Genomic DNA, 20,880 nt, shown 5'->3' with positions numbered 1-20,880 from the left:
TAGTAAGCTTTACGTTGTTCCAGTTTCCCAGTCAAGAGTATTCTAATAGGAATAAGAATTGTGATCTCTAGGGAAAGGGCAATACATGTTCAGTTCTGACTTAGGGTAGTTTTACTATGCAGAATTATACCAGTCTCAGCAAACTGAGTTCAATGGACTTAGTATGAAGTGAATATTCATAGAGTTAACCTGTAAATCTCACAAGCTAGGTCTATGTGGATCCTTCTAGTGTAGTTATATTATAGGAGTGTGGCCTAGTAAGTGTTGTGTATGTAAAACTAGTGTTTTAAATGGCTTTATGAGTATGAAGTTGGGCAACAAAGCCCCTATTAGGAGGAGAACAGACGTTTGTGGCATGTAAGTGTAAATGTTCTTCCAGACTAATCAATAATGTGTGGTTGGCCAACTTTCTCACCAGTGCTTCCTCTTCATTCCAGATACTGACTCAGGAAGACTGGAATAAAGTCCTGTACAACGGCATGGCTTCTACCTCTTCCTGGGCTGCCCTTTACTTCATCGCCCTTATGACATTTGGGAATTATGTTCTTTTTAATTTATTGGTGGCCATCTTGGTGGAAGGTTTTCAGACAGAGGTAAAGCCTTTGGTAATTTCTTGGTCCTTTTTCAAGGTAGATTAGAGGATCTAAAACTCAGATTACATTATTATTGTGACAGTCAAACTTTTAAAAGCTGGAAAGGAGTTGTATGATTTTTTTTTTAAAAAAATCGTATTTAATGTTAACCAAGCCCCTTAGCTGATATCACATTCCAATCTGAGGTGTAATTAGCATTAATTAACATTGCTGAACGCTGCAACAGTCGCTATACAGAAGACATGCAACAAGAGTGTCTTTGAACCAGATGTTGGTGTTTTCCAGATGAGGGCAGGCATGTGTAGTTTCCCCATTGTTGCTGTGGCTACCAATCCAGTGCAGGGGCAACAAGGCTTCTTCATGACAGATTTCCCCATAGGTTTCCTGCGCCAGCATCCCATTTCTTCCCACCATACATACCATCAGGACTTTTCAGGGTCTTTTTTTAAACAATTGCCAATTAAATATCTTTATAACAATTGGTTATCAGTTCTCTAAATTCCCTGCTTTTCATTTTTAAAAAAGTTCCTAACCTCTTTCATTGTGAGATATTCCTTTCTCCCTATATTTCCATAACAAAAAGGTGATAGAGAGTTAAAAATATTGTCATAAAATTATATTGTTATAACATCTGCTCGGGGGGAAGGAGGAAATGACTGCCATGTGGTGTGGACCTGGAAAATCCAAACTGCCCTGTCCACATGGCAGTCATCCAGGCTTAGCTACAATCTTTCTGAAAACTTTGCAGCACAGCGGGGTTTTAAAAGACTGAGGAAAGGTTAGGGAAACCTTGGGAGCTGCATGAATGGAGCTCAATGCTATGGGGAAGCAGGAAAAAAAACCTGCTTTCCAACAGCACCAAACCTGGAGCAAATAACCTATGCGGAAATGCCCTTCACTGTGTTCAGGAGACTAATTGAAAGCTGCCCGTTAAAGGCACACAGCTGAGTCCTGAATGAAATTACCGTCTCCTTTGCTGTTGGCTTGGGCCCCAGTGGATATTGTCCTGTTTCCCTCACAGCAACACTTTGTGGTCCCTATGAACGGATTTTCTACAGGTGGGGACTTTGCTAGCTAGAGCCCACGTTTGCTACCATCTGCAGGCGTCGGAAGAGCATGTCTTTAAGTTGAACGTGTCCTCTCCATCAACCTGGCAGGTTGGTTCATAATGAATGAGTGTACAAGCATCTTCCTGAAACTAGCTATCAAGCCTTTGTTGCCTGCAGCTCAAGCTAACAGACAGAATGCTAATCTTAAAGCAATAAACTGTCAAAGTGATGAAGGACTCCAGGAGGGAGGCATGCAACTGCCAGCATTGCTCAGTAGCATCTTGCGGTACAAGTTCTAAATGAAAACAATGTCGATAATATAGGTGTGACAAGAGGATAGCAGCCATTCTGTTTTGTCATCATAGTTGTTCACTGCTTTTTTAAAAAAACCAACATTAGGAAGCTCTCAAACTTTGTGGTATTTTTTTCCCCCCCAAGTGCAGTTTAAGGAGATTTATTGAGGATTCTTAGGGCAATGCAGCTGAGGTCTGTGTATGTGCTTTAAAATCCAATCTTCCGCAGGTTGTTGTATTTCATTTATGTTGTTTCTGCTTGGGAGCATGCCCATGCCTGCATGTAATAGTCTTCTGTCTTAGATAATGGAGGAGAGGTCATTGTGCCAATCCTCTGAGCAGTCAAAGATTTCATTTCAAGAAGTAGGTAATGCTTTACCTTCCAGGAAGCATTATGGACAGCAAAACAAATGCAGAGTCTTGTCAAATGACTAGAAGATTTATATCTCTAGGGTTGAATATGTTGATCCTTATAAGTCTACCTTTTGCTGCTAATTATGGATTTGGTAATAATAGCATGAAATGATTATAGGGCCTATCTGACCAAGGCAGATATACAGCATCAATATATTAGTAATTTATATGTCGCCAGAATATCCACCGAAGAGAATCAGCAGATCCTGTGAATTGCCTACAGAGTTGTATCAGCATACACTGATTTACGATCTGACCTTTCTTAATTTTTAAAAATACCTTAATAGCTTTCAGATTCCAGCAGGATTATTCCTGCTTAAAGTATGCTTAAAACTAATGCTTTTTCAAATGAAGCAGCAGAGTCTATTTTTGTCTATCACTTGATAGTGAAACACACACACCCTCTTCTGGATTCATCACTGGAAAGCCCTCTATGAGTGTAAGTGCTACCGCTGGCTTAATTTTTGTAATCCTTCAATGCCTCTCCTCAACTCTGGAAACACTTTGTTAACATTAGTACCTGGCTGTGCAAGACCTTTCTGTTGCTAAGCAGCTGCCATACATATGAAGCAATGGGAACGTTGGGATGGGTGACTTTTAAAACGTGAGCCTAGTTATTGTATCTTGTGTTTCTTATAGCGTGTGGATAGGTTTTGTTTCCACGTTATGTTATGAACCTTATTCACATGCTGAAGTTTGTATCTGAACTTGCATCAGTTGTAAAAGTGTGAATGAGTATAAAAGGAGTGAGACCCTGTTTGATAGAGCTGGTAATACAAAATTACTGACTGAGCTGTCAGGCTCCTGCCCTGAGGGATTTTCCTCAGAAACAAACATTGGCTCCTAGTAAGAAAGCTTTCTGTTAGAGATAAAACTTCTCTCCTGGGGGACTTCATGATAATATTATCTATGAAGTGTATTCTTCCGTTGGTAATCCTTTCATGTTCTGTACAGGTTTTTTTTTTCTTGTCTCTGACAATCTTTAGTGGCTGGTTCATCTCATATCCCTCTTTTGTGTTGATTATTTTTCTAACTTCCTTTCTCCTGCTACAAAGCAACTTGAGAGCAAGGATGACAACAGCTTTAAACTCTTTTTAGAGCTGTGTGTAAACAGTAAATATTCAAATTGGTTGTCAGTTATGTAAAATCAGGCTGAAACTCAACATTATGCGACAACAAATGTCTAATTTCTAAGAAAGAAGCAGGAGAAAATGGATCATTTTCCACCTGTCTCTTAGTGACATGAGAATTTTTTTGTCATGCCTCATGCTGAGGAAAAAAATATTCCAGAAGTTTTCTGTATGCATTTAAGTTTTTACTGGCTTAACTGTATATCTTCCTTCATGCAAGCCAATTTGATAATACTTAAAGAATCTACCATGTTTGAAGAGATACTACTAATCTGCTTAGGACCAGATTTTAATCAATTGCCTTTTTAAAATGATTCCAATTTAATAATGACAATACTACTCTAGAAATTATCACCACAAACGCATTTCCCAGCAATTATGACACAAGTTAATTAAGTGTATTACTCACTATATAATAAGAAAACATCAGTTGGATTGAAATGCTCTGTCCTGTGTAGCCTTCATCTGGTACAAGAAGGCTTCATCTAGCCCAAGAGGTGTCTTCCACAAATGTGCTAAAGCAATAATCTTCAGCATGGTGTCAGTAGGCTGATTTTTTTTTTCATCCATTTACTTCTTTCTAAACTAAAAGGCCAACCTTCACTTTCTACAACTTCAGTGGAACAGAAGGTACTTCCCTTTGTTTTGTGGTGTGGTATTTAAAAGACTAGAAGAGGCGCATTACCTTTGGGTCTGTAAGAAACAGGCCTCAGATTCAGCAGGAGCTCACAGGAGCGCAGCTCCTGAACCTTTCTGAGGGTTCCCCCTCTTCTTCCCCACCTACCTTGTCCATTGAATAGTAGGTATAGCTGCATAACAAACCCTGGATTAGGAGAGTGGGCAGCCAGCCAGCCACCAAGAGCTTTACCATGCCCCCAGCAGCCCTCATGAACACCTGGAGAAGCCTGCACCACCCTTTCTCCACTTTTTATGAGGTTTTGGGCAGTGGGTGGCTTGCTGGCCTTTTGACTGGGTTTGTGTGGCCAAGGAGATCCCCAGGTGAGTGAGGCTTGCTTGGGCTGGCTGGATCTCTAGCCAGCCCAATCAGGCCTCACTCACCCAGGGCTCTCCTTTTTTGTGTTGGGTTGCTTTTGGCTGGTGGGGGGGCATATGCTAATGAGTTATGCTAATGAGCTCCACCACCTATTTTTCTACAAAACAACCCCTGGTAAGAAATGCCCATTCTGAAGCAGCTACTCCAACAGTAGAAGGATGTTTTGTTTTAAAATTCCTAACCTTTTGTAATGGCCTAACCATGTCAGCCATTTTGTGATTGGTCTCATCAGAAATTTGTCTCATTTCTGATGATAGCTATTTTGTGATAACATCAACACCTTTCTCAAAATGTCAAAAGTACTCAAAGGCTCAGTAATGTCAGGGGCTTCTGCACTAGAGGAAGGCTCCTTCCTTGCCCTGGATAATGCTTTACCATTAGAGGAACATAATTTTGTATCCCATCCATAATCTACTTTTGCAGCAAAATGTGGCCATAGCAGCAATAACTATTAGATTTATGGTGTTCTAAAATGCTGTTGGCTTCATTTTTTTAGATCGAAAATAATGATACAGTGAGAATAATCATTCCTTAAAACCAGAAGCAAGAATCAAAACTGGACTATCAAACAGTCTTGTGTTATAATCTGCATGCACAGCCTCTTATAAATCCATCATTTCGTATTCTTCTAGGATTTAGAAAGCTTCCATCCTTTTGACCACCCAAAATGACTATGTTGGGGATCATGGAATCTGTATGTACAAAAGCCACATGGGATGGGAGCTGTAATAATGAGGGTAATTGGGTGACTGATTGAAAAAACTGGCTGCATCCAACCTTAGAAATGAAAAACTGGTTGTCAAACTAAAAAAAAAAATTAAATGATCATATTAGAAAAGTACTTGAGGACCCCGTAAAGATTCTCAGTCTCTTTGTTCGTATCCCTGTGTCCATTAACACCACAGGAGAAACTGAACACTGGCCAAAGATCAAACCAGGTTGTTTGACTGGATTTTAAAAATACACTACTTAAAAAATATACTTGTTGTATGCCACATAATTATTATATGCTTTGTAAATATTATTATTCACTTTGAAATGAAGCAGATAAAAGTATTTATAGGTTTTTAGCTTCCCCTTGCTGGAAACAAAAAGTGTAGAAGCTAATATTTTTAGATGTTTTCCCTTAAACGTGCCTTACTTGGCCTTTATTCAAATATCATTAATGTGCAATAAGCCATCTTTTATTAATTTCAAACATTGTTGCTTGATTGACTGCATAAGTGTAATACAGAATCTTGGAACAAAAAGATACAGCTAAGATTCAAAGAGGGTGTGGTCACATGTACCATTAGTGGCAACACAGCTCCGTCTGGCTGACGGATTAAATGTGTTCATTCAGACATCCACATCTGGCAATCGAGCGTCATCCAGGGTCATCCAGGCTTGCTACGCCTGAATGGCGCATTAATTTGACAGCACAGAAAGTCCGGCCCTTTTTCAAAACAGTGGCACAAGATCGGCTTTTTGTTGTTTGGACAGCTCATGCGCGATACTGTCTCCCACCTTTTTTTTAAAAAAAAAAGCCCCAGCAGACATGCGCATTGCCAGATCATCCGGGAATCTGAGGTGACGCTTCTGCTTCTCCAATCAACACAGGATCGGAGGGGGGGAAGGAACGTTATCCCTATTCAGAACAGGAAAAAAATCTTTTTTTTTTCAATGTTGGATTTCAAGATATCATTGTCACTGCCAATTTCTAGGAAAGTAATTCCTGGCAGTTCCTTGGTTTGGATCGGCAACGTTAATTCCGGAAACTTTCCCCCTTCCCCCCTGCCTCTGAAGCAATGTTTGATTTCCCAGCTCCAAACAGTTGGGCGCATGTTCAATGGACCCCCCCTCCCAGAAATCACCATCTGATTACGCGTGCTCCAAGAAAAGAGCGTGATAGTATTGAAGCTCTGACGCGCAACAGCAGAATGAATCGCATTCTTGGATGCTCGTCTGAACTGCCCTGCATCGAATCAATATTCAGCGGTTCAGATTTGAGCGCTACACACCCGCTTTTAATGGTACGTGTGACCGCACCCAGAGTTGCTTTAAGTATGCTTAAAGCCTTGACTGTGCCTAGCAAGATGCTTGATCTTCTGCTCCCCACTTGGGAGCTTGGATAGTAGACCTCTATGCCTTATCACAAACAAACTGCTTTTGAAAGTCCTATCATTTTCAAAAGCAATTTCCTCAATGAGATGGGAAGGGGGGGGGGCTGCTATCCAAGAAGCACAAAGCAACAGCAATATCCTTCTTGAATGTGTGGAATTAGTTGCATAGTTCTTTGGATCCCAGTCCATGCTTTGATCCAGTAGTGATTTCTGCTGATGGAAGGAATTTCTGAAATGTTGTTTTTGGGGGACAGGAGATCCCCAGGAACAGTGTAAGGAAGGAGTCAGTGGTCTGAACTGTAAAGTGATCAGCAGAAATCCCTTTCCCTCATTCTGGCTGCAAAAATACTTCACTGGAGTTAACCCAATACATATTAAAGGCACATACATGTTCAGAAATTCACCAGTAATTCATTCAAGTATACACACTAAATAAAAAACAATTCTTCTGTACACTTAGCTTAAAAGGTCAGCATAACTGACCCATGAATGGTGTTCAACAGCTTGAGCTATCCTTTGTTTGCAAAGAGCAGACATGGGCCATCAGGTGACTCATGCAGTATGTCCTGTTCCGCTGCTTATAGAATTGATCCCAACTGGTGCGCTACTCCTTCTTTCACCTTTTTCTTTTTGACTTAATCCTCCTGCATCAATACTTTTTTTCTTTTGATCCACTCTCAGCTTTGATGATAAAATTTATAAAACCTGAAAACCTTCCTCCCTCCCTCCCTTCCCACCCCTGTCCTCTTCCCATCCTCCTTCCTCATTTTTACTTCAGGAAATCACCAAACGGGAAGCAGCGAGTAGGCAGTTAAGCTGTATTCAGCTGCCTGTCGACTCGTCAGTGGTACGTAAGACTTTGGCATGAATACCCCAAGCTTTGTCTGATAGTTGTCTCTTTCTCTGTAGTGACTAATCTCATCATTGCCACTGTTCTCATCATAGTAGCTGTTTGGTATTGAATTTGGTGTTGTTGAGTTAACCTTGATTTTAAGTCTCTTTGTTCTTTGAGGGAATTAACCAAGCCTCCCTAAAAAATTACGTTCTAGATTCCTACTTGCTCACATTGTTCTGTACAAGCTTCCGGGTTTTTTTCCTAAGAGGGAGCCCTTTATGTGATTTTTATAGACCAGTCCACTAATGGTCTTATGAATAGGCCGGGGAAACTTGCTGTCTTTGATCCCCTCATGACTTGAAGACTTTGTGCCAGGGACACTGGAAATTGACTCACCACATCAGTGCAATTTTCAGAGCATTGCTCCTATTATGATGTTTCCCTGCATCTTTACCTTCTCAGTTATATAACTAATGTTAGAGAATTGCAAGCTTTTTTTCAAGAAAATATGGCCCACACTGCTTTCAAGGTATATGTTCTTGATGGATGCATTGCTTACAAGCAGGCCTCAGGCTCCTTGCATGCCAAGCCCAGTTTCCTTTTAGAAAGAGAGAGAGAGACTAGCGAAGCTCATCAAAGACAGAAGGGACCTAAAATCAAGCATGCTTTGTGGATGCTCATGTGTGAGAGCACTCTGTTTCAGACGATATGAAAATATGAATACTAGAATTAAGGCAGCTGCGTTAATTTCTGGAGTTCAAAAAAATAATTTTCGGGTTCATTTAAATGATCTGGGCATACTATCACTTTGGACTGAAACTCTCCAGTCCAAAATATGTAATATATATATTGAGTTAACACTCTCAGCAACTTCTATACAAGTTTATTAAGTATCCTGGCTGTAGTTGCTTCAAATTTTAAAAACAGGATAATGACGCAAACCAGAATTGTCCAAGTCAAATGCATCACGTGAGTCTGTATTCCTACTTTATACCCATAAAATCAATTATACCCCAAAACTTGCCTCACTCTCACTACCTGTTCCTGCTATGTCTGTCCTTTCCCATTCCCATCCCCCTTTCCATCTATATCAGAACTACTGGCTTTAATTCCAAATCAAATGCACTTTCTATTATAGTCCAGTACCACCTTCCATATGGACTGGTATGGCTCCAGTACCTTATGGCAGATCTCCAAGTTCTAATAAAAAACCATCTATATATTCTCTCATATAATGCCTTTTTCCAGAAAGGCAAATGGGGAGTGCAAAAAACAAGTAATTCCAATGTAGCCTGGGTGGAAGATGCTTGCTTGCAGCTAATCTTAGAGTTTATTATAGTAAAGAGAAGGTGCTACTTTGTTCTTTGGCAGGGATGCTTTATTCTGAAGAAAAGATGGGGTTTAGTGCTTTAGGGCTGGAGGATAAAAATGATTCCCACTTTCATAGGGTCTTGCTGTACACTAATATATATGTAATTTGATTTTGTGTTTCTAATTTTTTTAAATCAATGGTAATGAAAACCATATATATATATATATATATATATATATATATATATATATATATATATATATATGGTTTTCATTACCATTGATTTAAAAAATTTAGAAACACAAAACCAAATTACAAAAAAAAAAAATCCCATGGCTATTTCTAGTTCTGCAGATTGAAACATTATCTTTGATTAGAGTATTTAACTTATTTAGAGGTCTTTATTCAATTGAAACAGTTTATTTCAAATGAATATTTAATTAATAAACATTATTAATGCTTTTTCACGTATATAATGCTTTGGCTACAAACATGCGTCCTGGCTTCATTGCTTACAATGCATTCCGTGAGGCATCTTATGTAATATATTACATTAGCACAGTAGTGGGTATTCTCCCATCTGAAATGCTTATTTGCTGATGCAGCCAATATATAAATGCACATCTGCACAGGGATTTCTATCTCTTTCAAATTCTTTAAAACCAATTTGGAACTGCAGAAAAGGTCGTTTGGAAGAATTTGAGATGAGCAATTTTTATTTATTCTGTTCTATTCTAGCAATTTGCTCTGTGCTGCATTTTAGTCTGCTTTTATTGTGATTAAAGTAGGATAATTTCTTAAACTTTCCAGCTGCATAGGGTTGCCAACCTCCAGGTGGGGCCTAAAGGGTGAATTATACGGCATATCCCACTTGAGCTCTCTTCACTCCACAACCCCCAGGATCCACAGGCTCTACCCCCTTCCCCCAAATATCCAGGAATTCCCCAACCCAGAGTTAGGAAATTTAGTTTTGCTGCAGCTTCCAGTTCCCACAATTCATTCACATCTTTTTCTCTTCCCTGTTACCAATGTGAATGCCTGCACTGTTCTTTTAAAAAATGGGGGGGGGGGGGCCTTGATGTGATAGTATCTGTGATAATTTCAAGATGCTTCTTGCACAGTATTTTACTAATATAAACATGTACTTCTGCACATTGATATAATAACACAAGAAGAATCTTGATAACCCATTCATGTAAATCACATCAGGGTTGCTATTGCAATGTTTTATCCATTCAAACAGGCAAATCAGACAATAGAAGTGAGGGAGATGTGAATGCTGGTACGTTTGCTCTTTTCAAAATTCAGAAGTAAAAAACAATTCCTATTGCATCAGTTCCATTTTGGAATCAAGACCAGGTGATTCAGAGCCCCAAATACGGGAAAATTTCAGAAAAGAAAATTTTCAGAAACATCAAAAACTGCTCTGATTGTACAAAGATAGATCCAAGTAGATAGCTGTGTTGTTCTGAATCAACAAAAGAAAGTTACAGTCTAGTGGCACCTTTGGACACTAACTTTGTACTGATTGTACAAACCAGCTCATGCAAACTGAAATATTTTCTTAGGATGGCTTGTGGAATTGGACCATCTTGATCCTAGGTTAACATATGAAACTGCCTTATACTCAATCAGACCATTGGTCCATCAAGGTCAGTATTGTCTACTCAGACTGGCAGCAGCTCTCCAAGGTCTTTAGCAGAGGTCTTTCACGTCACCTGAGCCTCTTAACTGGAGATGCCTGGGACTGAAACGGGGACCTTCTGCGTAGCAAGCAGAAGCTCTACCACTGAGCCAGGGCCTCTTCCTCATACATAGACAACATTGATTTCTGAAGCTTTATAGGACATTAATAAAATATAAAACATATGATATGTTGCAGTAAGATAGCAAATTATCTTTGCTAGCTATCGTAGGTAATTTAGTAGAAGAAAAGTAATCTTAAATCAATTGTTTAAATGAAGAGAGATGTGTAAATATATTTCAGCAGTGTTGTTTTCACTGAGAATTATTCACAAGTGACAGTTCAGCAAAAAAAAACCTTTTAAATTATATAATAAAATAAGTAAGGTGATTTTTTTTTCTATTGGCCCAAACTCTGTCAGTATAAGAGATCTGGTGACTATGAAAGATGGGATGCTTCTAGGATCAAATTAATAGGCATTGGTCTAATAAGAAATTTTACCTTATCCTTGCTTATATTATGCCTCCTATATTCCAGAAAAAACATGTTACAACCTGTACAAACTATTAATGAAATATTTCGCTAATTATAGAGATTAGTGGTTTAATACTTTTAGGCCGGTTTTTAATCACTATCCAAAAGAAAACCGGTAATTTCCAGCATATCTGCTAGGAATGTTTCCCAATTAGAGAAACTGGCTTGATTCTGTTCAAGTCATTCTGAATGGAACAGTCCCTCTTCAGAAGTGTGTTTCTTTAAAATCTGACCACCTGTGATTGCTTAAAGACCTCTGAAAGGCTGAGGTTCTGCCAGAAGAACAAATATTGATTTCTTAAGGTGATTCATAAGCAAATCATAAAATAATAAAGCAACATAAAACAAGCCATATGTACAGGATTGCATAGTTTTGTATACTCTATGCTTTAATAAAGATCCAACTTTTAAAAGATTCATGGATTGACTGGAGAAAATATAAGGTGAATTAATCTGGGTAAATAAAAACACGCATAACTGGACAAAAGAAAGCCATGTACTCTTTAATCAGGCAAACTTACATTGACTTTTGAAAAATCTGATGTTTATCCTCCCAGCTAACCTCCATTCTGTTTTTGCAATCAAACGTATTTCGCTGAAGCACCAAATGTCATCAGACTGAGCCTAATACAGCAGCTTTTGTGGTATACTTTTCTCAGTTGTGGCCTTTACTTTCCTAATATTCCAGCTAAGGAAAATTTTGCTTGGCTTCTCTGTAATCACTGTATCAAATTCCTTTTCCCTTTCTCCTCAACATACATCCAACTTGATGGGAGCCACATTTTTGCCAGAATTATGATTTTCTGAGGGAATCAAACTGGAATAATTCTGGAAAACTCCATTCCCAGTTGATGTATTTGGATTTTAACTCAGTCTTATTACTCCCTCTGCCCCCCCCCCTCCACAAATATGTGCCAATGGATTGTATCAGAGGACCAAACGGGAAGGTGTTGAAGGATCATTGTTAACAAAGGATGACTTGAGAAACTTGTCAGTGAAGGAAAGGCTAGAACATAACATAAAATTAATGAGGCAATAGGCTTCCTTCCTAAAAAGGGAAATTCTTGGTTAGCTGTTACTACTAGTATTGTCAGTGAGTTGCCAGTATGGTTAAAAAAAAAGATCCACTGCTAAGTTATCCAAACAGTCTGATTCCACATTCTGTCCCTCATGTCATCTTGTGTCAGTGCCATGGAATACCTCTCCTGTTTCTCCAAACCTATATGATTTCTTAAATGGTATGTATCTTGTTCCTTCCAACAATTCAGATAGGTGAGTTTATACAGTAAATACATTGATCGTACATGGCTAAAAATCTACATCAAGTAGGCTAATTAGAAGCTGCCAATTGGCTGAAGCTTCTAAACTTCTTAAACACTCATATTCACATGTATTCAATAAGATCTGAAAGTTGCAGTTTCATGTTCTCCAGTGAAATTCAGTCTATGTTATATATACTTCCAACAGGAAGAGTTATGAGGGCCTGGGAGGATATATACATTAGGAGCTCCTAGTAGAATTAGAAGGGGAATCTTCCTTCCGAACTTTATTATATGCTTTTTAAGTATAGCTCAATGTGAGAGTCCATCATTAGGAGGTTGAATTTTTTTCCCCCAATCTCATTCAGATCGTCAGTGTTTCAGCTGCCTTCGAATCACATCTCGCCTCTCTGCCCTTTGTGAACAAGTATTGCATAGTGACTTGGTGTGGTATAAATATATGCATGCATCATTTTGTGAAAGGTGGTGTCCCATTATGCTAACAATTTCAGTAGATATCTTGTGAGAAAAGGACCATTTTATCCAGGAGGGGGGGGGGGATTCTGAGCTAACTTTCAGTCTTTCATTCTGTTAAGGCACTTTATTTTGCTCTAGGGTGATGCTTCTAAGTCTGATTCTGATGGGGAGCTTTCCCCCCGTAGCTTGGAAGAAGACTGCGGACTTAAGAAAAACTTTTCCAATCCAGCCAGTAAGTGACAACAACAGTGATGGATATTCTTTCAAGGATAAGTGTTTTTTCCCCACCATAGTATGAAAAACAGAGATTGCTTTCTTGGAACATCTAACCCCAGAATAGTCTCACAGAAAAAAAGTGACTAGACAAATAAAATCATGGAAGGATTGCAGTAAAAAAAGTCCTTCTTAATGGATCATCATACCAATAATTACATTTTGGGTGTCAGGGTCAGATTTCAAATATGATTTATAGATTATTGGATATTTAAAAAAATTACACTGTGGTGTTGGGGTCAGTCACCTCCCCAGTTCAAAGGGTAAGGGGGAAAAGATGACTATCCTTATACATTATATATCCCTGCCTAAGTTGCTCCATTTTAAGGATGCTCTTATTACAAGAGTTCTGCAGAAGAGAGAAAGCAGACTGATCTTGTTGGTATATCTAAAAGAGAATGGAATAAGCAGGACAAGGTAAGTTCTCATAGGAAAATTAGAGGGAATGAAATAAGCAGAGAATTGTGAAGCTCATAGCGTAGTAGAAAAATGGAAGAAAAGCTCTTTGAGAGAAGCTTAGAGCAAACATGACATGTCCGTATCTATAAGCTATGACCTAATGTACTTTGTCTTCCTCAGTGATGGCTCTTTGTGACCACCCAGAGCTAATGAAGAACTTGACCCCTCCACTCATCATTCATACAGCCGCTACACCAATGCCCATGCCAAAAAGTGCCATGTATGGAGAAGCAGCTCAGGATTATGATTCCCGAAGAGCTAGCATCATCTCCATGGATCCTAATGCATATGATCTCAAATCCCCAGTATGTTGCTTGTCTTTTTTTCTCCAGACTTCTTATCTTTACAGTTGTTTTCCAGCTGTGGGACAAATCTATGTATTTGCCTTCTGGTTTTGTTTTTTTTTTTTGCGCTGTTGCCACCAGTTAGATGTCTCTAAGCCTTGCTATTGAGTTCTGGCTGCAATGGTGATTAATTCTGACCTTGAGTTGACACTCTTTGTGTTCTTGTCTGTTTTACCTCAGATGAGCACCCGGAGTTCCCCACACAGTCATTGGAGCGCAGGCAGTAGCTGGAACAGCCGCAGGTCGAGCTGGAACAGCATCGGGAGGGCTCCCAGCCTGAAACGTCGAAATCAAAGTGGAGAACGCAAGTCTCTTCTGTCAGGGGATGGAATGCAGAGTTCAGAGGAAGGGGGAAGTTCTGATGAAGAAAAGTCCAGCCGGACTGGGAGCATTAATGGTTCTATACCTCACCACATGGAGTCACTGGAAACCAAGGGCTCCTTTGACTTCCAAGATACCTTGCGGGTGCCTTCTCTTTACCGGACCAGCAGCGTGCACAGTAGCCAGACCTCTGCATCAGAGCACCAGGACTGCAATGGCAAAACATCTGCAAAGGTTCTGATACAACAGCTTCATTTGGGAGCTCTGCCACCTGAATGCGATGATTTAGACGATGAGGACAATTTGGTAAGTGAGATCTACCACACTGAATCGCATTCTTAGATCAATTGTTTTGGGATAGGGATGGGAGTTCTAATAATTGCTTTTTTAAATGACCACCAAATATCACTATGATATATATATATATATATCTCAAGTAATAATCCGCTAGGAATGTGTGTCTCCTTCAGTCATAGGAATCCGAACTATGGCGGACATGAACCGGCTCACAAACTAAAGTTTGTAATGAACTTTGGCTGGTTCATGGTTCATGAAGTGACTCATGGATGGTCAACCAGCACAAACTTTCTATGAATTTTCAAGCTGTTTGTGGCGGTTTGTGCCAGTTAGTGAATGGATACATTCCAGACAGACTCTCTCTGCTCAATCAAAATGTTTACCAAACTTCAAAGCAACAGTGGGGAAGAATTCTCCAGTCCTGGAAACACTGCACTCAGTTTCAAGCAAATCATGTCAGTTTCAAGAGGATTTTTTTTCTTTGCCAGCCTTCCTGTGTTCACTTCCCATTTTCTTGCACAGAACTTGCAACATCCACCCCCTATCTTGTGATTCTGTGCTTTGAGAACAATCCTTTTAAACTTACAGTGCCAATGGCACTGGGTTCTGCTGGACATTCTGCACATTGTAACTGCAGGGTTTATCTGGTTTGACATTAGTCCTCCTTTTGCTTGCATTGCCACAGTGGCATTAATATATTGCACTTGTTCTGCTGGGCTTGAAAATCTCCTCCCCCCCACTTGGAGTGTGGTTCTATACTTCACATCAATCCTGTTGAGCTGCCATTGCCACAGTGGTGCTGAGTTCTGCGGGACGCTAGTACATTGCACTGGTTTTGCTGGGAAACGCAATAAAGGAATGAAAGGATTGCCCATTGGAAACAGTGGGAGAGGCTTGAAGAGCCATTAGAGAGAATGGTAGCCATGAATGTCAATTGATGTGCTTGGACTCCATTGAAATACATTACAGTACAAAATACTTGCAATGAAAATGCAGAGTGGATTTTCAATTAATGTCTCTGGGCCCAGATAAACTGCTGTGGAACTGGAATAACAGGCCTCAAAGTGGAATGCCGGTACTCTGAAATAGAACTCATGCTCTGGGAGTGAATGACAGTCCCTCAAGGGGAAGTGGCAGAAGTTCTCTGTGAGTGGAATGACAGCCTCCAAATGGGAATGATAGTCTCTGGGTGTAGCAGGAGCTGGAATGATAGTCCTTAGAGTAGAATGAGGACCCCTGAGAGTAGGAGAAGTTTACTGGGGCTAAAATGACAGGTTGCACATTGGAATTAAGGCCCCCAGGAGTAGCAAAAGCATTCTGGGACTAGAATGAAAGCCTGCAGAGTAGAATGACAGTCACTGGGAGAAAAAGAACTGTTTTGGGACAAGAATGATAGGTTCCAGAATGGAATGACAGCCCCTGAGAGTAGCAGAAATGTTCTGGGGCTAGAATGACAGCTCCCAGAGTGGAATGACAGCCACTGGGAGTAGTAGAAGTCTTCTGAGACAGCTACGACAGTCCCCAAAGTGAATTGACAGACTGTGGGAATAGCAGAAATGTTCTGAGCCTAGAATGACAGTCCCCAAAGGGACTGCTTGCCAATCCACTCCTAGAGCTCTTCTGCTCTTCCCAGGGAATGTCATTCCACAATGCGGAATGTTACAATTGGTTGCAACATTCCTCTGTGATCCTCCTCCCCCCCCAGCTCAATTCTTCCCTCTCCTCTGGGAAACAAAGGATGGGTAGTTGCCATAATTCAAAGATCACAGTTTGTAATGGACTAAGAGGCTACCTACTGTCAGGACAAAGTACGCAGACAAAAGAACCCTGCCTCTGGCTCATCCTCCATGTTATGATTTAATTATGTTCTGTTACTAATGGCATTTTCTCCCTCTAGCCTTGGGTGTGGATACACCTATTCTAATGTTTATCTACATAACCAATTCTCCTTCTGCCATACTATAGAATTTTTAGTACATTCCTCCTCCAAGTAATCACTTTAAGTAAATCTTCCAAAATGCGCATTCTCCTCTTCAGGCCAGGCTATCAAGGAACCATTACCTAGGTAGCTCCATCCAGCTACCACCTTATAGAATTTGCTGTCACATCTATTAAGATACATCTTTCTTTTTGTCTAAAACCTGGGATAACACAGACCTTGTTTTTGTCAGGATCCCCTGAAACCATTAAGTCTTCTGTCATATTAGTCCATCCACATTTATGTAGCTTCAAGATGCATTTTTGGGTATAAATCCATCCCATTTTTGTCATTATCTGTGTTCTGCTGACCGCTCACGAAGCAGCACCCCTGGATCCTGTCAGGTATTCTTCATGTAGAGTGCTGGCCGTTCTGTATGCACCCGTCCTTTTGTCCATCTGCAGGCTGAACCATTCTCCAAGATATGATATAGTATTATCCCATCTCTCATACCCCTCTCTCACCCACTCCTCTCTTTGTTTCTGTATCTTGTGTGTAAGCCACCTCGTTGATATGTGTCAATGTTTGGATTTTATTATTTTCTTTTATTTTACTACTTGGCCTCGTTATTGGTGCTAATAAGAGGGTCTATTTGGGAGTATCTCCATAAACATAGACAAAGGATCTTGCTTTGCTCCACCCCTTGCTACACTCTGCCTTTTGAAGCTAATTTCCCCAAATAAAGATCAAAGGCAATAATTAATAATTCTGTCAGGGGTAACAGAATGATGTGACTCGCTACACACCAAATGTCTGCCCCTTAGGTAGATAGAGGTATGGAGGGAAGAAGGTAGAATCTTTTTAGTTAGCTGTGTCTTCCCTTCCTTTGTGGTTCTTCCTACCTTTCCTTTAGAAGAAACGAGGCAGAATGGAAGAGAATTACGTTCTTGCATCTCAGAGATCCACTTCAGACCAAGAGATGAGTGTTAAATAAGAGCTACTGGATGCCCCAACACTCGATGTCAGATTTTAAGCAGAGTTTTCTGTGGATGTCCATGGATAGACAGCCAGACTATGGCAAAATCAACAGAAACATGTGGATTGCCTTTAGCAGTTCAGCATGCAGTGTTAGCAGTGGGAAGGGAGAGGCTGAACCTTACCTTCCATTTCAATTAGATGATTTCTGTTTCTATAAACTCCCATTATAGATTCATAACTAAGGACAGGAAATGGCCCAGTAGCCTCACAGGGATAGCACAGAAGCCTCTTATTTTCAATATCAAGAGGCACTACTCTAATGAATGTTGCTGTTATCTAGTCCATTTAGAAAAAAAGTTCAGTTAACAGCAATGGGAGAGGGGGCAAAAAAGAGAGTAAAGGAGGAGAAAATTTAGCAGTGCTTTGGAGCTGATTGGTTACAATGAGGCTGCTGAGAGGAAGCTCTGCAGTACAGTTGCCAACCTCCAGATGGGCAGAGAAATCCAAAGCACAAGGCATTCCGTGAAAACCAGCCTCCGTATAACCAACAAACTCTCCAAAAAAAAAAATCAACAATTACAAAACCATATATTAGTTCATAAGCGACCATACAATTAGTCTTTAGAAAAAATAGGGAATATAAGCACCAGGAATCAGTCCAATCTTTATAGTCGTCAATACCAAGTTCATCCCAAAGAATCGTGGTGAAGAGGTTGTGAAATTGATCAGTGTCTCTCAATATATGCAGCCAACAGTTCAGAAAAGAACAAGGTTGTACGGGAACCCTTGTTTTGCACAGGCTTCTTCGAGCTGCAAAAATCATACATTCATAACAGGATCATAATATATTGAACAGTGCACATATAAGTCACAAATCCTAATACAAAGTTTAAAAGTCAAAACATACCTTTTTACAATATTTTCATACCCTGAACAAAAACGCCGTTCTATTACCTTTAAAGCCCTATATGGCCGAGGACCTGCCTACCTAAAGGACCGCCTCTCCCCATATGTGCCCCAGAGAGCACTGAGGTCTAGTTCTCAGAACTTACTAACAATCCCTGGGCCAAGAGAAGTTAGGTTGAGGGCTACTAGGGAGCAGGCCTTCTCGGTGATAGCCCCTCGTTGGTGGAACGACCTTCCAGAGATGGTGCGAGCCCTGCGGGACCTGAACCAATTCCGCAGGGCTTGCAAAACATTTCTCTTCCAGCTGGCTTTCGAGATAGAACCTGATTAACCTAACGAGCGGACATCTAGCCATCTTGTGTACATTACGACTACAGCACTTTAGCACCTATTTTATATGTTTTACTTATTTCAAATAACTTATTGGTAATTGATTTAAATTGTTATGTTGTTTTATGTGAATCATGGGACTCCCACGTCTGTTATGTTGTTTTATGTGAATCATGGGACTCCCATGTCTGTTAGCCGCCCTGAGCCCACCTGGCGGGGAGGGCGGGATATAAAAATAAAATATTATTATTATTATTATTATTACACCATTAGAAGGCACTTGAATAGTGCTAGAGTAAAAAGTTACGAGCAGCTTATATGTCACAGGTGCACATACTCAAGCATTACTTAAGCGTTCCTCAAAGATACAATGTCACAAGCTACAGCAATGTCCAGATAAAAAACTTACAGATCACCAGAAACAATACAAAAACACAGATACAATGAATTACAGAAAGCATGTTAGGTCCCACTCATTATTTAACCTATGCAGAGTTGAGTTCTTAATTTAAAAATCATATGCATTTCTTGTTGTAGCCACCATCTATTGCTGTCCACCTTGCCTTGCAACCTGACTGGAAATTTAAGCAGCACACAGAAGCTCATAGAATCAGGTTCATATTTGTATTTGAGGAAATGCGGAAGATCTATTGGAATTACAACTGATCTCCAGATTGCAGAATTTCCCCTGGAGAAAATGGCTGCTTTGGAAGCTGGACTTTATGGCATGATATCCCACTGAGGTCCCTACTCCACCCTATCTAATTCTATCGATCCCCAAATCTCCAGGAATTTCCCAACCAAAAGCTGGCAACTCTGCTCCACCATTATGTTATTTTTGTATCACTACCTGTGATTTGTGCTAGGACATTAAAGCCTAACATGTAAACTCCAGGGAAATTTATGAGCATAGAACAGCACATCCAGCTGATTGCAAAGAAATGAACTGTAAGCTAAGGGGGGGTTTTTTGCTCCTTCAAATGCAATTATAGACATTGCTTATGACATCAGCTAGGAAGGAACACCCAGACGCTTCTGGAGGAGCACACACAGAGTCTTGGGACTGGTGAAAAATGTGGTAGGAATGTCACTTATTAGAAACAAATACTAGAAACAGAGACGTCCTACAACAGTCCTACAACAATTTTAATATGGACAAAGTGATTGTGGCATAAGCTTTGGTAGGTAGAGCCTACTTCAAGATGCATAAACAGTGTAGTATAAACAAACACACAAACATGGATCCAGTTGGTAGGAGACTGCTTTAAGAGGAGAGAGTAAGAGTCATAGTTGATATAAGGATTTGATCATAAGGAGTCAACAAGCCCATAGAATGGGTCCAAGCACATCTAAACATGGTGAGAGCTGAGAGCTTATTTTGCGTGATAATTGTCGTTTTTGTGAATCACATTTCTCCCTAGGCATTTCTTGCTTGCATATAGTGACCTTGCAGTGAGAAATGGAATATCCTGGGAGGCTGAGATGTTCGCTCTGTGGTTTGTCTGTACTGCTGTTTTGAATGTCCTATTTATCTTATTTAAACCACAGAAGAGCTGTAATGGCAGCTGATGGTGTATATTATTCAAAATTGTAAACATGATCCACATGTTTATATCCACATGCAGATAAGGGAACAGAGTTGGCATCAAAATCACAAGTTAAGCTGTTTAGTGGCATGCCATTTTTTAATTTTTGGCAAGTGATACTATAATATAGTGGGTTATATAATATAGAGCCAGTTTGGTGTAGTGGTTAAGTGTGCGGACTCTTATCTGGGAGAACCAGGTTTGATTCCCCACTCCTCCACTTGCACCTGCTGAGATGGCCTTGGGTCGGCCATAGCTCTGGCAGAGGTTGTCCTTGAAAGGGCAGCTGCTGGGAGAGCCCTCTCCAGCCCCACCCACCTCACAGGGTGTCTGTTGTGAGGGGAGAAGACATAGGAGATTGTAAGCCGCTCTGAGTCTCTGATTTAGGGAGAAGGGCGGGATATAAATCTGCAATTCTTCTTCTTCTTCTTCTTCTTCTTCTTCTTCTTCTTCTTCTTCTTCTTCTTCTTCTTCTTCTTCTTCTTCGCATTAAAGAGGCGAGGTTGAAGTGATAACCAGCTCTTTATTAGATACAGCATGGTGGGCAGCTGTTCTACCAAGACTGAAGAACAGGGCCTGCTGGGCCAACTATACACAACACTGGGTTCCCGCGCTAGCATGTGATTGGGTCATTCAAACCAACAGGGGGCCCATGATTGCAGCAGTGCAGTATGGATTCGGATCCTGCTGCCCATTGTTCCCAAGTACCCAAGCTCAGTCCTTCAGGCTCCA

At 40.3% G+C, this 20,880-nt stretch overlaps 1 protein-coding gene across 3 annotated transcripts in view; it reads left to right on the top strand.

The window, feature by feature from the left end:
* The window catches only part of CACNA1G (calcium voltage-gated channel subunit alpha1 G), a 313,913-nt gene that overhangs the window by 138,522 nt on the left and 154,511 nt on the right, over positions 1 to 20,880 (top strand). For 2 of the 3 annotated variants that reach the window (XM_060251973.1, XM_060251975.1), the window contains exons 12-16: positions 438 to 593; positions 7,414 to 7,482; positions 12,875 to 12,968; positions 13,589 to 13,773; positions 13,993 to 14,439. In XM_060251973.1, coding sequence (XP_060107956.1) covers positions 438 to 593; positions 7,414 to 7,482; positions 12,875 to 12,968; positions 13,589 to 13,773; positions 13,993 to 14,439 — 951 coding nt within the window. The remainder of the gene's footprint in view (positions 1 to 437; positions 594 to 7,413; positions 7,483 to 12,874; positions 12,969 to 13,588; positions 13,774 to 13,992; positions 14,440 to 20,880) is intronic. The other variant, XM_060251974.1, reaches the window with a different exon arrangement.

The sequence above is a fragment of the Heteronotia binoei genome, chromosome 13 (assembly GCF_032191835.1).
Source record: "Heteronotia binoei isolate CCM8104 ecotype False Entrance Well chromosome 13, APGP_CSIRO_Hbin_v1, whole genome shotgun sequence".
NCBI classification, from domain to species: domain Eukaryota; kingdom Metazoa; phylum Chordata; class Lepidosauria; order Squamata; family Gekkonidae; genus Heteronotia; species Heteronotia binoei.
The sequence above is the reverse complement of the archived record's forward strand: the minus strand, read 5'-3'. Positions and strand labels throughout refer to the sequence as shown.